We start from the raw sequence: 26,869 nt of genomic DNA on the forward strand, positions 1-26,869 counted from the left end.
TAAATCAAGACCTTAGATGGTAATATAGATATCTATCATAAATATAATTTTATATTTATCAGAAATTGTGTTCTTACTTGAATTCATTTGAGTGTTATTTTTTTATAATTCCTATTAAACAGGTTTGTTACTATTAGATTATTGCTCTATATATTACATGTGTATTAATTACATTATTACAATTTTAGACACTTTTCTAAAAATTTAGTCAGTTTCAGACCTGTACTATATTAAATTTACATAGTTGTTTTACTTAATAAAAATAATGAAATAGTAGTCAGTTTCAAAATAATAAACATATTTTATTTAAAACATAATTAAATTTTAACATAAAGAACAAATCTATTAACAATTAAAAAAAAACCAATAAAAAACTACATTCAGTCACAGCTTAAGTGTAAAAAATTAACTATTTATACAAGACCTACATAGATTTCACTTTAATCCTAAAAAAAGATACTTAATGCATTTAAAATCACAAAAATAAACCTAAAGTGCAGTCTTTAAAAAATAAATATTGTATAATAATAGATTAATTAAAAATTTCTTAAATATTTAAATTTAATAAACAATATTTTTTATACAATTTGATACTTTTACTAAAAGCATTTTAGTTACATAATTTTTTTTTATAATTGAGGGTAATAATTTATAAAAAGATATAAGATACAATGTAATGAAGTTAGAACAATTTTTATTATTTTTGACTATTTAGTATGAATTACAAAAAATGATTTCTAATATCTATATATATATATATACAAAGAATGTAATAAAATAACAGTATAATCAAATTGATAACATTCAGAAAAACTATGAATAATAAAGGTATAATATATTAATTAATCAAATTCATTATACATACTTTGTTCTTTTAAGGAGCATTTAAAGTTTTTATACAAAAATTATTTATAAGCTACACAAATTTATTACATTATTATATGGTTACATTAAGATGATTATCTAATAAGTAAAGTATGTCCTAAACAATTTGTTAAAATTAAATAACTAATATTACAATTACTGTTATTAATACATACAATACATTAAAATTGTACAATAAAAAATAATTTTTTTTTTTATTGTGGATTTAGAAAATAAGTTTTAATAAAAAAAAAAAAATACTACTTTGCATAGTCAATATTTATGACAATAACTAAAGTTGATAAATAACATGATACTTAGCTAATAATAGTTCAACAAATTTGAATTTTAAATGGTTGATAGAACAATGAGATTTTGTATCAAACAAAAACAATAAATAAACTGTCAATTTAAATATTTGATTGTGAAAAAGAAATGAGCTTAAGAAGTAAAACTTTTCAGGTTCATTATTAACTTCACTTGTTAGACGTTGGTAGCTGAGATTGAATGTCTTTTGGGAATAAATAAAATGTCATTATTTAATGTACTACACCTAAAACATATAATTTTTAAAGTAAATAAGTTCACTAAATAAAATTTAAAACTATAATAATTATAAAATATAATTTATTATTTTTAAATAATATAAAATTTAGAAATTATGTTGTAAATATTAATGTGTAAAACTAATTACGGGCAACATTTTTCCATGACCATGATGAGAGTCAAGTAAAAAACAGGTATTAATTAACCAAAAACTATTGGGTCTATAACTTAATTTGTGCGGTTTGTTAAGGGATGGCGTAACTTGATTATTATTCTATCGTTCCAATATTCCAAACATATGTTGAAAAGCTACTGTCATAGTGCGTCTTTATCAGTTATATGTCATTCATTTGAAGCGTAAACAACAACAATTTTTTTTCACTCAAATATGTTGAAATTTGTGCCTGAAAAAGTGTTTTTGCAGAGAATTCTTCTTCATTACTTTAATATGAAGAAAACTGCTGCCGAAATTCATCGTATTTTGGTGGAAGTTTATGGTGAACATGCTCTATCTGATCGAACATGTCAAAAGTGGTTTGCACAATTTAAAAGTGGTGATTTTGGTTTAGAAGATGAAGAATGTCCTGGGCAGCCAAAAAAATTTGAAGATAAAGAACTGGAAGCATTACTCGATGAAAATTGTTGTCAAACACAAGAAGAGTTCGCAGAATCTTTGGGAGTCACTCAAGCAGCCATTTCAAAACGTTTAAAAGCAACAGGATACATTCAAAAGCAAGGAAATTGGGTGCCATATTAATTGAAACCAAGAGACGTTGAAAGACGATTTTGCATGTCAGAAATGCTGCTTGAACGTTACAAAAGGAAGGCGTTTATATATCGGATTGTGACTGGTGATGAAAAATGGATCTATTACGACAACCCTAAGTGCAAAAAGTCATATGTGAAACCTGGCCAACCAGCCAAATCAACAGCAAATTCGAATATCCATGGCGCTAAGGTAATGCTTTGTATTTGGTGAGATCAGAAGGGTATGCTGTATTATGAGCTGTGTTATGAAATCGGGCCAAACAATTACAGGGAACTTCTACCAAACATAATTGGTTTGCTTGAAGAAAGCAATCGTCGAAAAACGCCCAGAATATGCAACTAGATACGAGGAAATAATTTTTCATCATGACAACGCTCGGCCTCATGTTGTAAGACGGGTTAAAAACTATTTAGAAAACAGCGGCTAGGATGTTTTGCCTCAAACGGCTTTGATGCAGAATGTCTTTTCTGGAAAACCCTACATTAAAGTTGAAGATATCGAAAATTGACTTGAATCATTCTTGGCCGCCAAGCCGGCGCAGTTCTTTTGGGATGGAATCCACAAATTTCCAGGAAGATAGGAAAAAGTTATAACTTCAGATGAGCAATACTTTGAATAACATTGTTGTACATATTTTTCTGAAATGAACATTCAAATTTTGAAAAAAAAAAAACCGCACAAATCAAGTTATAGACCCAATACATTAAAAAATCCTAGTGATAATTTCTCCTTACTACTTTAATTATCTGATTATTTTTGATACTCAAAATAAAAAATAAAAGCAGTAATTACTTTTTACAATCTGGAGTAGCAATATCGTTTATTTTATTTTTGTGATTACTTAAAATTTGGTTTCTTCTACGTCTTGAAATCATTTTAACAAGTGGATAAACGCATAATAAAAATCCTGAAATTGCTATGAAGAATCCTCCTAAGTAAAAGGACAAGTCATACGTCTGTGTTATGTCATAGATGCCACCTGAAATATTTTTTAATTAAAAAGTAAAATAATCATTGGATTTAATTTTTAGTAAAAAATTTTTAATATATAAAATTAAAATAACTCAATATTTTGTCAAGAATTTGAACATATTTTACTTACCAGCAAGAGGTGGTCCAATTAAATTAGCGATTCCTTGAACTAATAGCAATACACCATAAGCATTGGTAAACCGTTCTAATGTGATTATTTCAACTAATATAATTGAAGTAAATGAGTAATTAGCAGATATGAATAAGCCAAACAATGCAGATAATATTGAAAGGCTGGCATAACTTTTAAACAGTGGAACTAAAGCAATTACAATTCCGCATAACACCATTGAACCAGCATATACAGTATTAGCATTAACCCACGCTTTGTCTCCAGCCCAACCTAATAATACCTAAAAATAAGTGGTTATACTTAGTAAATAAAGCAAACAACTAATCATATTAATATTTTTTAAAATAATGTGGAATACATTTTTTATAAATTAATACCTCTCCAAACATATTTAAAAATCCAATCATACTAATTAAATATGATGCATCTTCTTGAGTATACCCTCTAAGTGTAGCCAGGTCAGCCAAATAAACATAAGGCACATCATACCATGTATATAAAAGAAAGTTAGAAAGTGCAAATAATAAAAAATGCATGTTTTTGAAATGAGAAAAATCCATCATGTCTAAAAGTAAGTACCAAAGCTCCCATAGACCAGCTGACCACTAAAGTTATTCCAATTATTAATAAAATGCATAAATATAAATATCAATTTATGTAAATTTTACTTCTTGTTTTTCTTTAGCAATTGTAGTCATAGAATTTCTATAAATATTTGGGCAAGATGAAGCTCTTAAACGATATCTGTTAATATTGAGCATTGCTCCTCTATATGTTAATGAATGTCTAAAATACAAATTAAATTATTGTAAAATATACATATTTTTATAAAATTATTTTGTACCTATGAATTTTAATATCTTGTAGATACGCAGTTTGAAGCCGTTTAACTTGTTGATTATCTTTTTTTATCCACCAAATATAATCATCATTATTTTTAAGGACATCATACTCATTGTTAATAGGAACTGATTCTATTTTTTCATCTACATTGTTAACAAATGGATTTTTATTTGATTGTTCTTCAAGTTTTGTATGCAAGTCTAACAGTTTTTGTAAATGTAAACTTTGTGTTGGTGATAAATTTCCCTAAAAGTATAAAGTTATTATACTTTATTAAGTATTATTCTGTATTATGTTAGTTGTTCAATATGCTAAAAGCGAAAAATATAAATAGAATAATTTACCAAATCATTTAAACGTCCACTATCACTGAAACTTCTTGATGGTAATAGCAAACTAGGATAATTTTGTATTAACACAGAGTACAAATGTTTTTTTTGGGTAAGAGCTTCAAGTACTTCTAAAGGAACATTCTCATGATTTCTTATAAATGTAGGTAAATTTACAAGGGAATTACACAGTCGTAAATCTTTGGTAATGTTTGGTAACCCACGTTCATTTTCTTGAAAATAAAAATACAATAATGACATAAAACTTTTGATTTAAAAATAAATCTAAATACCTAAATCTATTGGTATCGTATTTTCTACTTCTTCATTGCTTCCTGACATAGGCGATGTTTGCAATTGAGTGTGTTGGGAATGTCGGTCATAGCTGGTTGTAGACTTTAATCTGCGTTTGATAAGCCTAGCATGTTTTTTCTTTTTTCTCTCATTTTGTAGTTTTTCTTTGGTCCATGGAAGATCTCTCATAAGCATACCAAATATACACAAATTTAAAAAAAGACCAGCTAAGATTAATGTACAACCTCTCCATCCAAAATAACTTAAAAGCATATGATTAACTGGAGCAAATATAACTGTACCAATACCACTTCCACATACTGATAGTCCAGTTGCAAATGATCGTTTTTTATCAAAATAGTAAGCAACTATCACAACAGCAGCGACATAACATAATGATAAACCAAATCCAGATATAAACCCAAAGGTAATAAACAAAACAATTAAAGAATCTGCAAATGCAGACAGAACAAATCCAGTAGATGCTATTATTGAGCCAATAATTGTAACTTTTTGACAGCCATATCTATCAGTCAAAAAACTAGCTATTGGTCCTGAAAGAAGTGGAACAGCCATAAAAAGAGAACCTATCCATGCAGTTTTACTTTTTCCTTCATCAAAGTATTTTTCAAATTCTATGAATATAACACCAAATGAAAAAGTTACACCATCAGCTATTAAATTGACCATGAATGATGCAAACACTACAACCCATCCCCATCCACCATCGGGTGCTCTATTAAGTGTTTCTGTTGATGATGAAGATGAGGATTCATCTGAATCTGTAGTAGTGTATGAAGTGTATGAATCATTGAAGTGTTTGGAACAAATATGATTAGATTCATTATTATAAAAGGTAACATGATTCTTATTATCTATAGTTATGTTATTTCTAGTATCATTGTTCGGAGAAAGTAAATTGCATTGTGTTTTATTTTCTTTAACATTATTAATATTATTAACGAGATCACTAATTTTGATAGCCTTATTAATATTTAATAAATTTGCTTCTGGATCGGCTGTATTGACATTGTCCGCCATTCCGTTAACTTAATTTGTTTACTTTTTCGCTTCCTAACTCCAATTCTCCTCATGCGGCTACCTAATATATTCTTAGTGGCCAAATACCTATCACCGTCTGTTCGGTGATTTAGGTTGAAATTATTCAACTGTTTAAATACAAATTTGGTTTCCATGCGGTTTAATTTTTAAAAAATGTCAAAGTTTTCGAAAAATTGTCTTTTGTAGACACCTAAAAGTAGAATAATAAGAACAATTAATCAATAATAAAAAAACAATAATATATTAAAATTGTAATTTAATCAAATCTATCATAATTTAACAAATTGTAAACTAAATGTGAAAATTCATAATATTTAAATCAAAACATTTTTACAGTTTAAATCAACAATGATTATTACATTGTGACTTTAATAATAATGAGAATCAGAAATTTTAAATATTTTAATTCTATATATTTTTTATAAACAAAGCTGTATATAAAAGAAAAAGTTATAAATTTAAAAATGTAGTCTAGAAAGTGTCGAGGAAACATAAAAAGTACATTATCAAAAAAATTATAAATATAATAATTTTAAGTTATTAATAGTTACGTAGCTCATTAAAAAAAAACGATAGACACAAGAAATAACTGTTTTTAACTTTGTTTTGTTTTACAAATTTTGGAGCAAAAGATAAGGTTTATTGAATATTGCTAACAATAATTATTTAGAAATAATATTTATTATTTCGTTTATAATAATAAAGTCACTTGTATTATATAAAACAACTATTTGAAAAACTTACAAGTGAGAAAATATAGGAAATAAAAATATAAAATAAAAATATAGGAGTTAATTATTTAAAGTGGAAACACCTTGAATTTATGTAGTCATTTTTTAATTTAAATGAGCTTATGTTTAGTTGATTTAAATTTACTAGAATTTTTTAAACAATCTAAAGATAAATTAAGTCGAAATATAAAGTTGCAATTTAATTTAAAATAAAAAATTTTTTGCTTTATTATAAGCTTAAAAATTAAAATAAGTAACTAAATTATCAAGATGATAAAATCCTCGTATATAAAGAAAACTAGCACCAAAATATGAAATTTTTTTTTTTTCTTCCTAAAATATTATATTACTTTGACAATCTGTTTTAAATTATTCTTGTTTTAAAAATGTATTTGGAAATTAAAATGTGTTGATGGTAATCGATTATTTTTAAAGTGTAACAAATATAGATGTTTTTTATTCGAATTAGTGAATAGTTCTAATCATGATCACTAAACGTACAAAAATTGAGAAAAATTTAATAGAAGTATTACCATCCTCAAATAATATAATGTTAAATTATAGTTATGATAACTAATATTTGCACTATCCACAAAAACGAATTGTATTCAATAAAATAAAATGTCCGAATATTATTATGATTTATTGAAACATTAAACAAACTTTAGTCGATACAAATAAAACGAATCTAAATTTGACATTGGTTTTGAAACAATAAATCATGTAATAAAAAAATGTTTTAATATGCTTACGGTCAAAATAAATTAATGAACACTTAAAAGCAATTTTAATGAATCCTTGAACTAATAGTCAAAAATAAAGAAATCAATCATTCACAACTTCTATCTTTGATTTAAGACAACATACAACTAGCCAAGTAAAACTGATCAATAATAATGATGATGATTCACAAATGACACTCAACGGATAATTTTAATTACTTTTAGAAAATGTTGTATACTTATTTATAAAAAGAAGAGAAATAACAAAAGTTTACAGATTTAAAGTTTGCGTCAAAATGTTGAAAAACTTGGCGAGACTTATAAATGATTATTCGTCAAATATTATGTGCTGCTTGGTCTTTGTAATTTTGCCAATCTTGATGTACTAACTTGGACATTCGCTCTACAACATACTATCTAGTATAATTATATGCCAATTTTACACATAAATATTTTATTCGAAGACAGGCATAGTATTCGTAATGTAACAAAATATATTTAGACAGTCCAAAAAATAATTTAGCGATCAACAGGTACATCAGGAAACCGTATGCCATTAATGATAAATTGGACCAAAAAAGTATAAAAGAAGTTAGAAACTATTACGAAATTAAAAGTAGAATTCTAGAAAGCAAGTCCTTGATTTTTTGGTATTTAATTAGCGACATATGATTAGATAAATCATATTACTAGAATAAAATATTTCGCAACAAATCGATTACATCGTTTTAAATGTCAACATAATGTAACATAAAGAATAAAATTTAATATTTGAAAGATTGTTATCAGTTATCTTTTATTATGTAATAATAAAGTGGACATTCTAAAATTGTAAAATACATGAATCTTTATATTACATTTTATTACAATTATTTAAAATCGTAAACCTTTACAATTATCACTAAACTCAACCTTTGGTTTACAAATTACAATTTTTTATAATTAATAAGAAATTGAACATTATTAATGGAATACACTATTAACTGATTGTTTAATCGATACTGAGCGGTTGAATTAGATAACTACTATTATTAAACTAACAATTGTAAAACTGAATATTTGATTTCATAGAAAAATACCAGTAGTAATTATTATCAAAGAATTCTAAATAGATTTTAAATACTGCCCCTAAGCTTACTCTTTGAGAAATGGTATTACATTGAAATTTTAAGGCTCTAAAAAGTAAATTTAATTATACATAACGGTATATATTTTTGCATAACCATATTAAGTAAAAAAAAACCCAGCACAGGGGGGTCGCGACACAGTGATGACGTGGCAGTTGGATCAAGTATAATGATATCTGACAGTGTTTAATTTTAAAAAATTGGTGGATTATTCCAAAAGCTACATGATTTACTAGTTCCTTATTAATATCCTGATTAAGATAAAGTATGTCGAATGAAAAAGGGATTATTAAAAAATATTATTTCTCATAAAAAAATTGTGTTGATCCATACACTTTTCAAAAAGTTATAACATTATAAAGTTAAAAATTAAAAAAATAAAATCGAGAATTTTTTCACAAAAATAGCATTTGGTAGCCATTTTTACTGTGAAGACAAAATAAAGTCCGAAATTTATTTTTCCAGAATAAAGTACATTACATTAGCTTTAATTTAATATATACATAAAAATGTCAGAATTTCCGGAAAACATTCAAAAGTTAAGTTGAAAAAGTTAATTTTTTGTGAAAAAGTTGTCATTTTAAATCCCTCCCTGTGGGCAGGTAAAGGGTTAAAATTATAAAAAAAATATACCAAATGATAGGTATGGGCATCAAGCATTTATATAAAAAAATTATATTGATTTGTTCATTTTTGAAAAAGTTATGGCAGTTTTAATTTAAAAAAATTTCAAAAATTAGCGATTTTTAAATTTGTAATTTTTTTGGAGGTTTCCTCCATTTACGGGGAACAAAGGAAATTTTTTCAATTTATAAGGATAATGTCTTCGACTAGATACGATTTGTGATCTCTTGACGTATCGTTGAAAGAAATTGGTTTGGTAAGAGCTAAGAAAAAGTGGTAACAGACAAAAATAATAATAATAATAAAAAAAAACACATCAAAACCAATACTTTCTCAGCATTGCATCGAAGCTAAAAAACAACTTGGCTGATTTATTTAATAGAACTTAACTCTTTTAGAAACAATAACCATTTAAAAACTCAATGTTCTATGAAAAAGTTTATTCAGATTATAAATCGACACAAATAATTGTTAAGATGTATAGACTATCACTTATGTTACAAAAAGTTAACTATTTTGCATCAGTGCTATCTTAAACCATTATAATTTGATAATAAATGTATTAAAGATTACATTGTGTACCATCATTCCATATTTATTATTAGTTTATTACACTTTGTGTAATATGAAATTTTATTTACATTTACGCGGAAAATGGAATATTTTATTATTTAATGAAAAAAAAAAGTAACTTTTAAGATAAAAACTAGTAATAAAGCGCCTTCTTTGTCTTATTATTGCAATTTTAATATTGGTGTTGGTAGTGTGAGAATAATACTTATTATTTCATTAGTTATTTTCCAACAATAAAATATTTACGTATTGAATAGAAAAACTACACTCGAGATTATTAGGAGGAGAACAATTGCAACTATAAGAAATAAACACAGCTAAAATGACTAAAAATCAAATTAAGATGTCTGAACTTGTCTAATATAATGTTAGTTTAGTCGCATTATAAAATAATTTTTTTAGACAAATGTATTCTTTCTAATATAGTTATAAATTAAATTAAATCGTATGATAGAGGACTGCATATAATTTGATAATCAAAGAGAACTCAGTTTGATATACTGGGGAGGGGGGCATTTATATCCATGAGATTAGCGGCCACTCAAAATATTAGGTGACTAGTAGTTTTTAATTAATTTCTTATCAATATATTTTCTTAGTTATCTAAACTAAAGTTTTTTTTTTATTGATTTCTTGTTACGTTATCATACCTAAAATTAATAGACAATAACAATGCTGGGAAGGAAATCGTTCCGAAAAAAAAAAAAAAGAGTTCTTTTTGTTGGAATGAATATAAAAATTGATTCCTTTAAAAGTTAAGGAACAGGGAACATGAACGAATTCATTATTATAAAAAACATAAACAAAATTTAGTTTCATTAATTTTAGAGTTTCTACAATTTTTTCTTTTGTGTTTCAAAGTGTTATAAATAAAAACCCAGCACAGGGGGGTCGCGGCACAGTGGTGACGTGGCATAGTTGGATCAAGTAAATGATATCTGACAGTGATTAAAATCACTATCAAAAAAAAACGCTTCGATGCAAATCTTTAGATAATGTTTAATTTTAAAAAAATTGGTGTTTTATTCCAAAAGCTACTTGATCTGCTGGTTCCTTATTAATATCCTGATTAAGATAATGTATGTCGAATGAAAAAGGGTTTATTAAAAAATATTATTTTTCATAAAAAAATTGTGTGGATCCATAAACTTTTCAATAAGTTACAGCATTATAAAGTTAAATATAATATAAATAATAAAATCGAGAATTTTTACACGAAAAAAGCATTCGGTAGCCATTTTCACCATGAAGACAAGTCCAGAGGTCAAAATTTTTTTTTTCAAATTAAAGTATATTACATTAGCTTTAATTTAAGATATATATAAAAGTGTCAGACATTCCGGAACATTTTCAAAAGTTATGTTGAAAAAGTAAATTTGTTGTGAAAAAGTTGTCATTTTAAATCCCCCCCTGTGGGCAGGTTAAGTGTCAGATTTACAAAAAAAATATACCAAATGATAAGTAAAGACATCAAGCATCTATATAAAAAAAATTATATTGATATGTTCATTTTTGAAAAAGTTAGAGCATTATTAAGTTAAAAATATAAAAAAAAATTATTTTACAAAAATCGTAATTTTTTATTAACTTTGATGTCAACTTTCACCACGAAGACAAGTCCAGAGGTCAAATTTTTTTTTTTCAAATTAAAGTATATTACATTAGCTTTAATTTAAGATATATATAAAAGTGTCAGACCTTCCGGAACATTTTCAAAAGTTAAGTTGAAAAAGTTCTACTTTCTATATGCATTTTTTATATTTGAAGCCCCCCCATATATAGGGAAATAGTCTGATTTAAAAAAAAAGTATATCCAATGAAAGATGTATATAAATACTACTTCTCATGAAAAAATTGTATTGATCCATACATTTTTTAAAAAGTTATAGCACTTTAAAGTAAAAAATGTAAATTATAAAATCGAAAATTTTCACACAAAAATAGCATTCGGTAGCCGTTTTCACCATGAAGACAAGTCCAGAGGTCAAATTTTTTTTTTTCAAATTAAAGTACATTACATTAGCTTTAATTTAAGATATATATAAAAGTGTCAGACCTTCCGGAACATTTTCAAAAGTTAAGTTGAAAAAGTTAATTTTTTGTGAAAAAGTTGTCATTTTAAATCCCCCCCTGTGGGCAGATTAAGTGTCAGATTTACAAAAAAAATATACCAAATGATAAGTAAAGACATCAAGCATCTATATAAAAAAAAATTATATTGATATGTTCATTTTTGAAAAAGTTACGGCAGTTTTTAGTAAAAAAAATTGAAAAAATTTCGAAAATTAGCGATTTTTAAATATGTAATTTTTTTGGAGGTTTCCCCCATTTACGGGGAACGAGGGAAATTTTTTCAATTTTGAAGGGTAATGTCTTCGACTAGATACGATTTGTGATCTTTTGACGTATCGTTGAAAGAAATCCGTTCAGTGAGAGCTGAGAAAAAGTGGTAACAGACACAAAAAAAAAAAACACATCATAGTAAAACCAATACCTTCTCAGCTTCGCATCGAAGCTAAAATGTACTATTAACAATAGTTTTTGCATTGAAATCTGACAACCATAATTACAAATCTGTATTATGTCTCCAATATGTTATCAACATTTTATAATTTTAATATAATCTTTGTATTACTTTAGTATTAAAAATTTTTAATCATACTAAAAATTGATGTTCGAACTTAACATTTTCCTAGTAAATCGGTTTGAAATTTGAACTAGTATAATGAAATATTACATTGAATAATAATATAGTTATTTTGCCCAAAAATTATTAAAATTGATGTTCGGTTCGACTACGAAAATAAGAGTTCGTAACATCTCAATTATTAAGTTAATAATTACACTAAAAACGTAATATCTTGAAAGCACAAAATCATAGGCACAATATGAAAGGTCTAGAAGGCTGAGCCTTCTTAAAAAAATGACTTAAATTATATGTTAATTTTGAATTTTGTTTAAATTGCACCTATGCACAGGATGATTAAAATATACCCTATACTTTATTTTTAAACTGGTTATAATATTAATACAATAATAATAGTAGGTTTATAAATACTTTTTTAACAAAAATAGAGCAAAAAGAGAAACGAGTTCTGTTTAAAAAGGAATTTTTCCATTGGATAATAATATTTATAAATAAAATTGTATATTTTATACACGAAGTAGGTAAAATAACTAAATACATAAAGGTAAGCCTGGTAGTTTTTTATTGTTATGTATTTTAAATACATTATTTTAATTAAGAATTGATATTAGTAAATTTACATTAATATTGTATTACTAATGTTTTTAAACGTGATATTCAGGTTAGTATATACTGAGGCGAGAAACCCACGTACATAGTAAATACACGAAAAAAATCAGATAAATCAAAAAAGGTCAAGAGTATAGCATACTTTGATAATAATATGCCCCCATTTAAAATTTCTGAGCATACTACTTAAAAATTGCAATCACAAAAGGTAATGACATCACGATTTTCTTTAGTGCTCTAATAATAGAGTACTTTCTTGTTATTACATTATTTAATACGAGTACCGAACATTAGTATATTTCAATATATTTATATACTATTAGGTAATAGGTGCATCTGATTCATTGAATCAGATATAAAGCGTTGTATTTATTAATAAACATTGTTACTTTATAAGTAACACGTAATGGTATACTATTATTAATGCTTTTATTATGATAAAAGAATTCTGACATTAGAGTGTAAACTAAAAAAAAAAAGTATAAATGTAATAATTAGCAATTTTTTAAATCATAATACAATAACTTATTGAAATAGTTGTGATTCAATTATTTATAATGAATGAATTAATAAAAACGCCACTCGTTCAAAACATAAGTGAATGTTACTAATAAGACCAATTATAATCTACGAGCACAAATTAGTTTTTAAACACTTTAAATTCTAATTAACAAATAGACGATGCCTAGTGATTTTCAGAACTGAATTTTTAAATAACAATATCAATTAGTAATCAAATTAGTAATTTTCAGAATATTTGAAATTTTGATATAGATATAATGTAGATGGATAGATAACAAATAATACGGAGCCATAGTAAAATTTATAATTTTAGATTATGTCTAAAATTATTACAATTAATATTTTTCATTTACATTGGTTATAATAATTTTATAAAATATTAACCTACTTAATAAAATTTTACGAAAATAACTCAACACAATTGGTTTTGTCTTATTCAATGTTATTGCGCTTATAATGTGGGAAAGATTTGATAAATAAAACAGCGGAGGGTAGTGAGGAACGATTTTTGATAATTTTAAATCAACATAAATCAAAACAAATATATCAATAAAAAAAATCGAAAAATTTGAAGTTAGGCTAAAATTGCGATATGAAGTCTTTTTTTTAATGTGCTTCAACTTTTAGTAATCATTGATAATTTTAAGCCGTACTAGAATATTTGGAAAAATTGTATGTATAAAAACGATAAAATGTAAACTTTTAAAATATTTCAAGTAGGTAAGATTACTATTTTCATTTTTCAACAAATTAAACGTCAAATAATAGCTGTTCATTATTAAAAGCACTTCTAAAATGATATAGTAGAATAATTGTGTTACAATGAGATAAGAACACCTTGTATCTTTTACAGTCGACCACTTAAAAAATAGATAGACTGAATCATGCATTTGATGACAATTGAAATTACAATACACATAATATTATCAGACATTTTTTAGCAAAATTACTTCATTATATCAAATCATATACTCTTACAATTTCGATTAATTATACTGATTACTATAGGCAGAGATAAAAAATAATATCGGCGGCTAATTCTTATTTCTTCCCCTTTGAAAATATTTGAATACCACATAACTAATTTCTGAAATGTTGAGAAACTTAAGCCCAAGATCCCAAACTCCTGACCACTTGATTACATTTTAGTTAAATTTTAATTTATTGATATTTTTTTTTTAGTTCCAATTAAAAAAAAATACGCCACGGTGAAATTTAACATTTTATTCGTCTTAAAAATTCAGTTTATTTTTAAAAGCTTATCTACAACAGAACGAAATTTATTGATCTATAAAATAAGTTTATTCAAATGATTTATCTTTTATTAAACAAAAGAAGTATTATTATCATTTTATGGTAACAATACATTTTTTGAGGAAATTTTACAAAATATAAGCTTAAAATATAATCAATGGCAGCCTAGCGTGTACAATAATAAGTCATAATAAACATATATATGTGATTTATCAATATAAAAATGAGTAATATTGTATAAGATAGATTAGTAATAGTTAAACTTAACAGTTCCCCGCATAATTTAATACATATGCTTGGATGACATAATTTTTGTCAGAAATTCTATAAGCATAATTTTGTTTTTTTTTTTTTTATGTAATAATTCATGATTTTATTTTTATTTTTTATTATTAAAAATGTTGAAACCAAAACAAATCACTATGAAAATTTACCTACTACATCAATGCATTGTATACACTCACAGTATTAAAAGATAAAATTAAAAAAAAAGTAGCTAGCTAAAGTATCTCTTTATTTGTGCTTATGGTTAGCAAAGAAATTCTAAAATAAAAAGCTTAAAATTTTAAGTTATAAAAGTATTTTAAATAAGCGATAAAATAGTTTTATTTATCTATCTATTCAGTAAAATAATTTTTTTATAAGAAAATCTGAAAAATTTATTTTAATTTATATTTGTCATTAGTAAGTAGTGATCAAGGAAATACAGATCATTATGTTATTAATGGTAGGTAAAAAAAACAAAACATTTATATCATTAAAGAAAAAATTAGAAATAATTAAGTCTTATTACTTTTTTTTATAATTTGAAGGTTTTATTTACTTCTATTATGATTACAAAAATTCACATCATGCATAGCTAGATGTTTAAATTTTCAATTATGCCTAAAAACATTTCATATAAATTTAAAAAATCATTACAAAGCTAGTTTAAGGTTACAAGTGATATGCAATATATGTAAAACTAATTTATCAAATTTAAATTTAATTAATAATTTCAATTTGATATAGTGCATATACTATACTGAACGGAAAAGTTACATTTATGTTTCTAAAAACGGAAAAAAGATCCATTTAAAAATACTAGACTTGGGTCTTGTACATGTTAATCAACTAGTTCATTCACAAGTTTTTAATTACAATATTACTGTAAAAACTATAGTTTATTAAGAACATGACACATTTAAGCTTTTATATGTATATAAAAATGAATTTTAATCTTCTTTTATCCTTGCATTTATCCTAACTACTTAGGGTTCACCACCTTTATCTTAAACTTCCACTCGACATAATTTACCACATCATCTACGCACACATCATCCATTCTCATATCACATTCAATAACATTTCTCCATCTTTTTCTTGGTCTTCCTCTACTTCTTCTTTTCCCAACATTTATTTCCATAACTGTTCTTACAGCTTCCAATTTCTCTCCCTTTATAACATGAATAAACCATTTAAGTCTATTTTCTGTCATCTTATCCACAATTGACGCTACACCTATACTCCTACAGTATTCACTACAGTAATTTTCCTTGAATTTATTTAGTAATTTCATCCATCACTATAGAAAGTAAGTAAGGGCTTAAACAGAACCTTAGAACACTCCTACCCTTACCCTAAAATCTTCTGTTATGCCGTTCACACTTTATACCCTGTTACAAGTGCCATCATATATGTCCTCTATTGTATTAATGTATTTTTCTCACTCCTTTTTTTACCCACAACCTTCTCTCAGTAATCTATCATACACTATGATCTCCAAATCTATAAATATCTATATTGTAATCTATTTAAAAATTAATTCTAATACTAGGTCAATTAAAGAAGATTGAAAAAGATTAAAATGATTACTATTGAAACATTATATAATTATCATAAGTACTTAATTAAGTTAAATTCTAATTCACTTTATTAATACTTAAAATAAACAAAATAAATGATGACTGTTAGTACAATATTTGTGAAGTAAATAAAAAATAAGGATTTTACACATTTTCTAACAGATTTTTAACTAAAAAATATGCAAATAAATTAAATTTTCACTTAATTTATATATAAGACAACACTAGATCTACTTCTTCATCAAATAAAATTAATACTAAATAAAATAACCTTTTTTGAAAACTGATTGTAAAAAATAAGGCTGAGCACTAATATTTAAAAAGGTTAAGTTTAATTATTTAGTTTAACTAGATAGTTTTTTTTTTTTGTATACTAATTAGTGAATCAATAAATTAAATTATGAAATTTGACATTAAAAATTGAAAGGTTTAATATTTTACAATTTATTCAATTTTTTTAGAAACATATTTTTGAACTATTTTTATTTATAATAATACAATTTACCTTTTGCTAAAAACCAAAATCACAGATCATTTTTTAACTGATGAATATTTTACAATTTTTTCATTTAGACTAGATATGTATGAAAGCTATAGTATTAAACTGTTTATAATTTATAGTAACTATATGATTGATTAAACACAAAAATGGAATTTATCAATGATAAAATATAATATAAAATCACAAGAGCTTTTAACAAATAAAAAATTATAATATCAACTTAATTTTAATTTAATATTAATTAACTGCACAACAATAGAACAATGCTACTTTGTGGATCGTTAAATTTCGAGTGGAAATGTTGATCGACTTATAAAATATTAGATTTCAACAGCTGTTTTCTTCGTTAGGGAATCGCGTGATTACCAGTGTTACTATATAAAAGTCATATTTCCCCTCACTACATTACAGAACTCGCAAATGTTATCATCAAAATGGATTTATAAATCCACTTTGGTTATTATGATAGACGAATATTATCAATAAATATATTATCTTTACAATATGTTGAATTTAAAAAATTATATACTAAGTTAAGCTGCTGTTTTCTACCTAATTAATATTGTTTTTGAGTGATTTAATAGTTTAAAAATATCTTATAATAATTTTGCTGATCATTAATATATGATGATAATTATGAGTTTTCCCTGTTATGCTTAAAAAATATTCTTCAATGGACAATTCAAGTTCAGATAATATTATTGAAATGGACGCAGTCAATCAACATCAAAAACAAAAGTTTTATAAAAAACATTTCATTGCAGTTTTAGAACGTTGTGAAAGGTTGCAACAGGTTAACTATAATTTAGCTGGTTGTGTATAAGATGGATTTATAAATGCAATAAAAAATTGCTCTTTGTACTAATATCCAATATTTATCTTATTATAAACAATATCGTATATATTTTTAAAACTATCCTTATATAAAATTTTTATATTTTAGGACAATGAACGCCTAGTTTATAGAATCCATCAAGTATCTAAACAATTGAGACGTGTTAGAGTGGAAAGAAAGTAACTTTCTTTTTAAATGAATTTAATTTTAGACATTTTGTGTTTACATTAATTTATTTTATTGTGATTTAATAATTATATATCTTTCTTAGAGTAATTTTCCATTTATACAAAATTATTTTAGTTTAATTAATTACATTTTTTTAGTTCATTAAAGCAATAGCTACATATATTTTACTTTAAACATTAATTAATTGAATTACGATTTTTATTGTAGATTCATTATGGACAGGTTAGATAAACATAGAGATAGCTGGAGAGAAGCTAAACTTCAAATTGACTTAGGACATGATTCACCTATATCTGATGGTGTTAATATTAAGGTAACATTCAATAATAATACTGAAGTATCATTAAAAAAATATTTTCCTTGCAGCATCCAGGCACATCTGATACTCCTAATAGTAAACGCCATACAAATGTTAAATCTACAGAAAAAAAAGATCCCAATTTACCCAAACGACCAGCAAATCCATTTTTCCGCTTTTGTCAAGAACAAAGACCTATTGTCCTTGATCAAATCATTATGTCAGGGGAAGGTGAACCTACCAAACAAGATTTAACTAAAAGATTAGCTATTACATGGAACACTATGGGACACAATGATAAAAAGGTAATGATCTACTCAATTTTTTTGGTCTTCACTTCTAAAATTAAAAAAATTTATAAACTATTTTTTTATATTTTTCTAACAAACTCGTTTAAAAAAAATTACTTATTTATTATTACACTAACTATTAGAAAATATTTATAATTAATACATTTTTATCTAACAAAAAAAAAGCTTTTAACTTAATATCTTATTCTCAAATAGAACTTAAGGTTTGTTTTTAATTTGCTAGTTCCAGAAAAATAGTGCAAAGCTCTTAAAAACAGCACTCCTAGAAGAAAGTATTATTTTACGTACCTAACAGTTTTCATTTTAATATCATAGTTCTTGCCTTCCTAATAACACTGGCAAAAAAATATATACAAGTTTCAGTGGTGTAAGGGTTCATTTTTAAATATTTTGAAGTTATTAATTTTCAAAATAACTTCATAATTGCCTAATCAGGTCTTGTTTTTAAAATAATGCGTTTTTATCATTTTTGAAAGTGTAAAAGCTTTTAAAGTTACCTATCTTTTGTAATAACTTTCCAAAGTTGAATAATAGTATTTTATATGAAAGACAAAGACATGGACATTGTAATAATACAACATCCAATGTTTTAACCAAAATAATTTTATGTTAATTTAAAAGTAAAAAACTAAATTTTGTCCAAATTTTCTCAAAATATATATAGATTTGTTTTATTATGTCAGTTTACTTCTATGAAAATTTGGTACAGATATATATATATTATTATAAATTGTATAAAGATAAAAAATGTTAACCACTTACTATATAGTTTACATTGGTATTTTAAATTTAATTATGATAACATTAAATTTTAAGGTATATTATGACATGTACGAGAGATCAAAAGAAAAATATGCAGCAGATATGGAGGAATATACTCTCACTAAAGCTATAAATGCAGTCCAACCTACTAGTTCATAATTATGTGAACAAATGATTTGTGTCATAATTACTAGTTCAAATTATGAATGAATGTAAAATTTCATATAAATATTGTATATATTATGATAAAATATAATAAACACCTATGATTGGATTTTTTAAACAATATTTATTCTTTTATTTTTAGTAATTGTACTTGAAATGATTTTAAATAATATTATATTCAACTTATAATAAATAAAAATTAATAAGATATGTTTTATTTTTGTTTTTTAATTGTATTGATATATAAATATAAATATATATATATATATATATATATAAATCAATTATATAAATTGTAAATATGTAACATATTTGATTTGTGAAAATATTTTCATTCTTTGAAATCATTTTTCATTTCTCTTAGAATTTTCATGGTTTCAATTGAATCACCAATAGTACCAGTAACTTTTTGTATTGACTCTTCATCTACTCTCATAAAAGGATTTATCAATTTTTCCAAGCCTAGAACATGAATTTATAATTGATAGTGTTACTTTATAACATTTAATATGTATGGTAAGTATAAGAAAATATACAATTCTGCTCCATCTTCCAAGGTTCATTATAAATTATATAGAAAAAAAGATTTAAATTGCAACCTTAGGCTACTAAGTCAATAAACAGATAAGATCAGGAATGAATTTGAAATAGTGTAGTAATTGCACACTGCCACCAGCAGAAAAATTTTCAGGTAATAATAATTTATCACAGGGTGATCAAATAGGAATAAGGTACTAATTTTCTTAGAACTATTGAAAAATTTTAATTTTCGTTATGAGAAAAACTATTTGATCATAAAACTACAATATTATGTAGTTGGGCTGGACATTAAGTAAAGAATATTATGCAGATAAATAATTTTTTGGTTCATCCATTGAGGAATAAATAACCTTAATTTTAATTTTCTTAAATGGAAATATCTTAAGAAAACATTTACTCACTAAATTGAATTATATTTATATGCTACATTATAAGTCCACAATCAATAAATGAATAAAAACTTTGTCTTAATGAAACTTCTACGTTTTATTGATTTGATTAAACAATATTTTTTAACATTTCAATATAGCCTTTTTTTAAGTTTATCTTGTTAAAATTTTGATGGGTCATTAACAAATTTAATTAAAAAAATGCTGTTTTTGTGTTCAAATTTTATTTTTTTTTGTTTATATTAAAATACCTTATAAGGTTTTGCCATAGTAATGAGTTCACCACTAATTATAAAATTTACATGAATCATTAAATATAAATTTATACTTATTTTGCCTCTTCAAAATTAAGAAAGGCATTATTGAATTTTTGATAACTTAAAAATTTGTAAATTAGCATAGGACAGTTTTAAGTAAAAAAAATTGAAAAAAATGTCAAAAATTAGCGATTTTTAGTTTTGTAATTTTTTTGGAGATTTCCCCAATATACAGGGAACGAGAGGAATTTTTTTCAATTTTTGAGCATAATGTCTTTGATAAGCTACGATTTGTATCTTTTGACGTATCGTTGAAATAAATCGATTCAGTGAGAACTGAGAAAAATGGTAACAGTTACAAAAAAAAAAATAAAAAAAAAACACATCATAGTAAAACTAATACCTTCTCCTCAGCTTTGCATCTAAGCTAAAAATTATAAAATGTTTTTTTTTTTTAATAATTTTTGTTATGGTCTTATGTAAAGAACTATTTTCACTAATATTTTTTTGTTTAAACTGATAGTGTGATATATGTCTAAAAAGAATGCAGTTATAACATTAACTGTGTCACATGTGCTACAAAATTAAAAATATTTTTAATTATAAATATTTGTGTATAAAAATTTTACCTATAGTTGAAGGCACACTTGGTTCATTCATTTTTCTTTTAATCTCAATTTCTTTTAGAAGAGATAACAGATGTACATTATTTGGTTCAACATGTTTACTAAATTTAAGATTTTGAATAGCATATTCATGTCCACAAAATACAGCCTGGAATATTTACTTTACTCAGATAACAATTAATTTATAAAGAAAAAATAAACTGACTGTATTATCTGGTAGTTGTGATAGTATTTTGATTAATGCTTCATACATTTGTTGTGCAGTACCTTCGAAAAATCTTCCACAACCACCTAAAAATAAAGTGTCACCTAAAAAAAATATGTTATTTAATTTTAAGAAAATACGTTATATATATGTTTAATTAAATAAGGAATCGAGTATTTTTAATAATTAATGACATGACAAATTTTAAAACAGTTCATAGAGAACTCATATTAGGAACATAGGTTTTTAGTTATGGAGGTGCTAGAAATATATACACAAAAATCTAAGTCATCAAAGGCCTATGAAAGTTAGGGTTTTCTAAAATATTAGTTATTTACAAAAATAAAAAGGTCATTAATACAAATTTTTGCGTGTTAAGTAGTTTGTTTAAAAGTTCACCCATGCTAAAAAATATGATATGACACACCTGAGTAGAAGTTAAAATTTATGAGAAAAATTACCTGTAAACACTACACTAGCTTCATTTGTGTATACATAATAACATACATGACCTGAAGTGTGGCAGGGTGTTCGTAAACATTTAATATTTAATGATCCCATTTTTAATTCTATTCCTGATTTATCAATAATTGTTGTTAAACCATCAATCCTATTATCTCCTCCTATTACATTTAATGGACTACCACTATTACTAGTGATCAACTCCTTATTTCCGCCAGCATGATCCCTATGAAAATAAAATTTAATGTTATGTGTTTCTTAAAATTTTATCGTTTTTAGAAATTATGTAAACTGGTTTATATTTTGAGTAAAATCAATAAATTTAGTTTAATTTGAAAACAAATATATGTGAATGATTACTTTTGACTAATCAAAGCGTAATATAATGGTTTGATTGTAAAATTAAAGAAAAATCTTAGCTTCTCAATAAATAATTCAATTTTTTTTAGTAAGAATTTCTTATTAAATATATGCAAAACAATTTATACCATTCAGTATAAATATTTATGGTAGCTTCAATTCTTAATAAATAAATAAAATAAATATCATACCAATGATGGTGTGTAGTTAAAACTGTAGTCAGTTTGACATTTTCATTTTTGACTGCTTCCCATACAGTATTAGGAGCAACAGGATCGACTATAGCAGCTTCTTTTGTAGTATTATCAATTAATAAATACATAAAATTATCAGAAAGAGCTGGAAGTACTTGAATTTTGAATTTGGAACCAAACTCTTTCATTACTACATTACTATGCATGGTGATTTTTGAATACCTGCGCACTAATAATATACTTAGTAAATATAATTTAATATTTTAACAAAACTTTAACTTACAAAAAGCTGCAGTATATTTATGACCTAAGAAAATGTTTCTAAAAACTCTATACATTGATTCATGTACCTTAAGGTATAATTCTAATCTATAAATTAATACACTTTACAAAAGTTACATGTGTGTAATGAATGTACAAAATTATATTCTTGTATGTTATAATTAGTATATCATCATAGGACACATAAAACATAAAAAAAATTGTGTTTTTTCATAAATGATAATATGAGATAATAAACCCAAGCAGTGATTATAGAACACCAGAAAAAGCAACCTTCATAGATAATATTATTTTATTCAATAATAATGTCTATAAACTACGGTAAAAAAATGTTAAAAAATAATTTGTTAAGAATTTGATACAATTATTATATCTCCATAAAAATATTATGAAGCATAATTATTAAAATCTATTTATCTATTCTGTGATACATTTAACAAAATCATAATATAATTATAATCATTAGTTAGTCTTAAAATTTTAAGGTGAAAACTATTCATAGAACTAATAAACACAAAGGCCTCAATTATGAATGTCTTATTCATATTTATAAAATCTATAAAATTATAGCAATCACTTATTATTTTTATACGCAGTGTTAACGTATAAAAAATGTTCAATATGTATGTTACAACAATATACGAGGTATGTTCAGAAAATAACGGGAATTTTCATTATTTGAAAAATGCATTTATTTATTCGTCTACATTAATGTTGTTGCCTTCAAAAAAGTTCCCATTAAATATTATGTACTTGTGCTAACGCTTCTTCCAATCCTCAAAACACTTCTCAAACTCGATCTTTAGGATATCCTTCAGCTCATTCAGCTATGCGGTTTGATGGCATCTATGCTTGTAAAACGACGGGCCTTTAAGGTTCTCTTTATTTTTGAAAATAGAAAAAAGTCACACGGAGTCATGTCTGTCGAATACGGAGACTGAGGAATCGTTACAGTATTGTTTTTGGCCAAAAATTCACGAACAAGCAATGAAGTGTGAGCAGGTGCATTATCGTGGCGTAAAAGCCATGAATTGTTTTGCCACAAATCCGGGCGTTTTTTCGGATTGCTTTTGGAACGCAAACGGCGTTAAACTTGTAGGTAGCGCTCCTTATTGACCGTTTAATCATCTCGTAAGAAGAATTTATGTTGCACTTTTGCTATTAAAATAAAAAAAAAACAGTGAGCATAACCTCCACGTTCGATCACTTTTGTAGAGCCTTTGTCGATCTTGACGATCCAGAATGTCTCCACTGAGACGATTGAGCCTTAGTTTCGACTTCCTATCCATAAACTCATGTTTCGTCACCAGTTATAACACGTTTCAGTAATTCTGCAATGTCGTTGACTTCATTCAGTAACTCCTGAGCAACTTTCATTCACCGCTGTTTTTGTTCAAAATTCAACAATTTTGCTGCTACGCGTTTCAAAACATTCGAGAAAATTTCATGGTATGAGCCAATCGATATTCCAACATCATCAGTGACTTCTCTGATTGTGATTCGGCGATCTTTAATAACCATTTTTTTAACTTTTTCCACGTTTTTATCGGTTGTTTATGTGCTGAGGCGTTCGTCATCTTTAATGTTTTCACGGCCTTTGAAACGCTTATACAATTCGTAAACCCTTGTTTTACTCATGGCAGACTCAACATAGGCCTTTGTAAACATTTCATACACTTTATTTCAATTTTATACAAATCTTTTGATCTATTTTTAAAAAAAAACGAAAATCGGTAAGCTTATAAAAACACGTCTTACCTTATCTGCTGCCACTGTCAAAGTAAAAATTTAATCCAGCTGAAAATTTTATCATTCTTTGGGGGACATAATATGACAATTATGTATCAACATTATGAACATTTTATTCTTGATAATCAGACGTCAGATCTGCGAAAATTAAAAATGTTTAGAATATTTTCTAATTAAGATCTCTAATATTTTAGGTGGTTAGTTTATTTTTATACTAAAATATATTATGAAATATAGACTTGAGATAAGACGAAAATTATATTTATTGACACAAAATTCTGTTCTTAGATTAGGTTTTTTATTATGACATCGTTGTTGTTCCTATTTTTAACAAAACACGAATAAAGTAATGTATGAGGAAAATTAGAAGATATGCAGCAAAAACTAATTAAAACTCAATCTGAAAAATAAAATGATATTATTAAGTCAAAAAAAAATCCCTATTTGATGATAGTGATGGAGTTAATGATGTTTTATTCTATAAAAGTTAAAATTTTATTTTCGAAAAGAAGAAAAATTGTTTTCAGTTATGACAAAGCAATAAAAATGTATAAACAACACTTATTATCTTTTTTTTTATTATTTTTTAAAACCAAAACACTGAAACTATAATACTATTATTCAATAAAGAACAATTTCATTTATTTAATATAACCAATGTATAATAAAAGAGTCTTGTAACAAAAAATAAATTTATTTTTTCATAATAAAAGGTAATTTGAAAATATTTAATTATCGCAATGAGATATAGCTATCATCTATATATTTTTTATATTAATATTATTATCCGATTTGGTTGGTATACCATAGTCCGATTTGTACAACAATGATATTTTAACAGTATTCTTGAAAATAAAAAAATAGTGAAAATATTTAAATATTAAATTAAATTAAATTTTTGATTCCATTTTTTTTTTTTTTTTATATCGATTTATTCAATATGATATTGATATCCAAAAATATATCGTTGTCGGACCCTACTAGTTATAATGAGTGGTAACAGATTATTGTTAACTATCAAAACAACGTTTCTTTTTGTTTTCACAACATTCTAAATAGTATGTTTAAATAGTTCTAATATTTAAGACGTCAACTATTCATGAAATTTTTGTTTCCTTAGTAAGCCAATTTTTGTTGTGTGAAGACTTAAATTTTAATTTTGCAATACATACTTTATTATAGAATTATTTAAAACTATCTACAAAATTACAGGTTTTCTTAAACTATTTACTAAAATTCAAAGTATCCTAATATTGAAAGTATTTTTAATATTGGATATTTCATAATACTAGGTGTGTTGATATAGATTATTTATGGGTAGATTTAGAACAAATAATCTGTCTCTCCATTATTTTTAATCTAATTTTATTACATGTAAAAAAAAAACGAAATAGTTGTTTTAACTCTTCTTACCCAATTGATTTAATTAAAAAAAAAAAAAAATTATATTTAATATTTAGATTTAATTTATACTTGGAAAAAAAAATCTCTTTTTTTTTAAGTTACAGTTGTATTAATCGATTGTTGTAAAAAACTTATTTTCCCTATTATTAAAGAATAACCTATGCAATGGTTTAAAATTAAGAGCTTCTTATCAATAAAAAGTTAATTATCAAGTATTTAAAGTATTGAATAGGTATAAAATAAAAATTATGAATATCAATGTGACAAGTAATGAATTATTTGCTTAGAAATATTGTGGTTGTAATCAAGTACCATGACTATTAGTAACTGTTATGTAATTTATTAAAATTAAAAATTAAACTTCGTAATTGCGTTTTAATAATACAAAAAATTGTATTGCTTATATTTTGAAATTAAGTATATATTTTTAGTCTTTTAATAAATGTGAATTTATTTTTATTTCAACTAATGTGTACTGTACTGTACTGCGACTGAATCTAAAAAAATATGTAGTTTGGTATGATAGTATATTGTATTATTTTCTATCAATAATTTAAAACACTTTTATGACATACAGAAGTAATAAGACGTCAGATCGGATTTTGTATTGCAACAATCAGATTGTTTAAAAGTAAAAGTATATCTTTTAAATGCATGAAAAATATATGTCTCCAGTAAACTAATACAAATAACAATAAAATCTATATTATTTTTTGAAAATGTTCAAATCATGCGTCTTTTGTTCTTTTGTATGACTTCATTTCCTTATAGCAGATATGACGATTGTCGACAGTGATGTTTCCCTTCCCGATCAAACCACTTAGGTAGGACGGGCCGCCAGAACACGCGATCAAACGGCGGCAGTTGCCTATCA

General features: G+C 25.0%; 3 protein-coding genes across 5 annotated transcripts; 1 reads left to right on the plus strand and 2 right to left on the minus strand.

Moving 5' to 3' along the window:
* Positions 1 to 1,007: 1,007 nt before the first annotated feature.
* Positions 1,008 to 17,274, minus strand: LOC126910354 (uncharacterized). 2 transcript variants are annotated; one of them, XM_050692850.1, is made up of 9 exons: positions 16,971 to 17,270; positions 4,750 to 6,002; positions 4,472 to 4,689; positions 4,129 to 4,373; positions 3,953 to 4,070; positions 3,662 to 3,889; positions 3,282 to 3,564; positions 2,972 to 3,158; positions 1,008 to 1,417 (listed from the first exon to the last, which is right to left on the minus strand). In XM_050692850.1, the coding sequence occupies exons 2-9, from the start codon at positions 5,789 to 5,791 to the stop codon at positions 1,348 to 1,350; spliced, it is 2,391 nt and encodes a 796-aa protein (XP_050548807.1). In that variant the 5' UTR covers positions 5,792 to 6,002; positions 16,971 to 17,270; the 3' UTR covers positions 1,008 to 1,347. The 2 variants fall into 2 exon arrangements, with proteins under 2 accessions (XP_050548807.1, XP_050548808.1); XM_050692851.1 differs by lacking the exon at positions 3,662 to 3,889 and having other exon boundaries at positions 16,971 to 17,274.
* A 183-nt stretch (positions 17,275 to 17,457) lies between these two features.
* LOC126910368 (uncharacterized) lies at positions 17,458 to 19,648 on the plus strand. Its single transcript, XM_050692880.1, has 5 exons — positions 17,458 to 17,760; positions 17,911 to 17,981; positions 18,199 to 18,304; positions 18,358 to 18,594; positions 19,417 to 19,648. The coding sequence occupies exons 1-5, from the start codon at positions 17,620 to 17,622 to the stop codon at positions 19,519 to 19,521; spliced, it is 660 nt and encodes a 219-aa protein (XP_050548837.1). The 5' UTR covers positions 17,458 to 17,619; the 3' UTR covers positions 19,522 to 19,648.
* A 159-nt stretch (positions 19,649 to 19,807) lies between these two features.
* On the minus strand, positions 19,808 to 23,039 carry LOC126910365 (hydroxyacylglutathione hydrolase, mitochondrial). 2 transcript variants are annotated; one of them, XM_050692872.1, is made up of 6 exons: positions 22,844 to 23,039; positions 22,558 to 22,789; positions 22,006 to 22,232; positions 21,545 to 21,648; positions 21,343 to 21,487; positions 19,808 to 19,989 (listed from the first exon to the last, which is right to left on the minus strand). In XM_050692872.1, the coding sequence occupies exons 1-6, from the start codon at positions 22,896 to 22,898 to the stop codon at positions 19,859 to 19,861; spliced, it is 894 nt and encodes a 297-aa protein (XP_050548829.1). In that variant the 5' UTR covers positions 22,899 to 23,039; the 3' UTR covers positions 19,808 to 19,858. The 2 variants fall into 2 exon arrangements, with proteins under 2 accessions (XP_050548829.1, XP_050548831.1); XM_050692874.1 differs by having other exon boundaries at positions 22,558 to 22,782; positions 22,844 to 23,037.
* Positions 23,040 to 26,869: the final 3,830 nt, after the last annotated feature.

Source organism: Daktulosphaira vitifoliae, unplaced genomic scaffold (assembly GCF_025091365.1).
Source record: "Daktulosphaira vitifoliae isolate Bord-2020 unplaced genomic scaffold, ASM2509136v1 Scaffold_1, whole genome shotgun sequence".
In the NCBI taxonomy this organism is placed as follows: Eukaryota; Metazoa; Arthropoda; class Insecta; order Hemiptera; family Phylloxeridae; genus Daktulosphaira; species Daktulosphaira vitifoliae.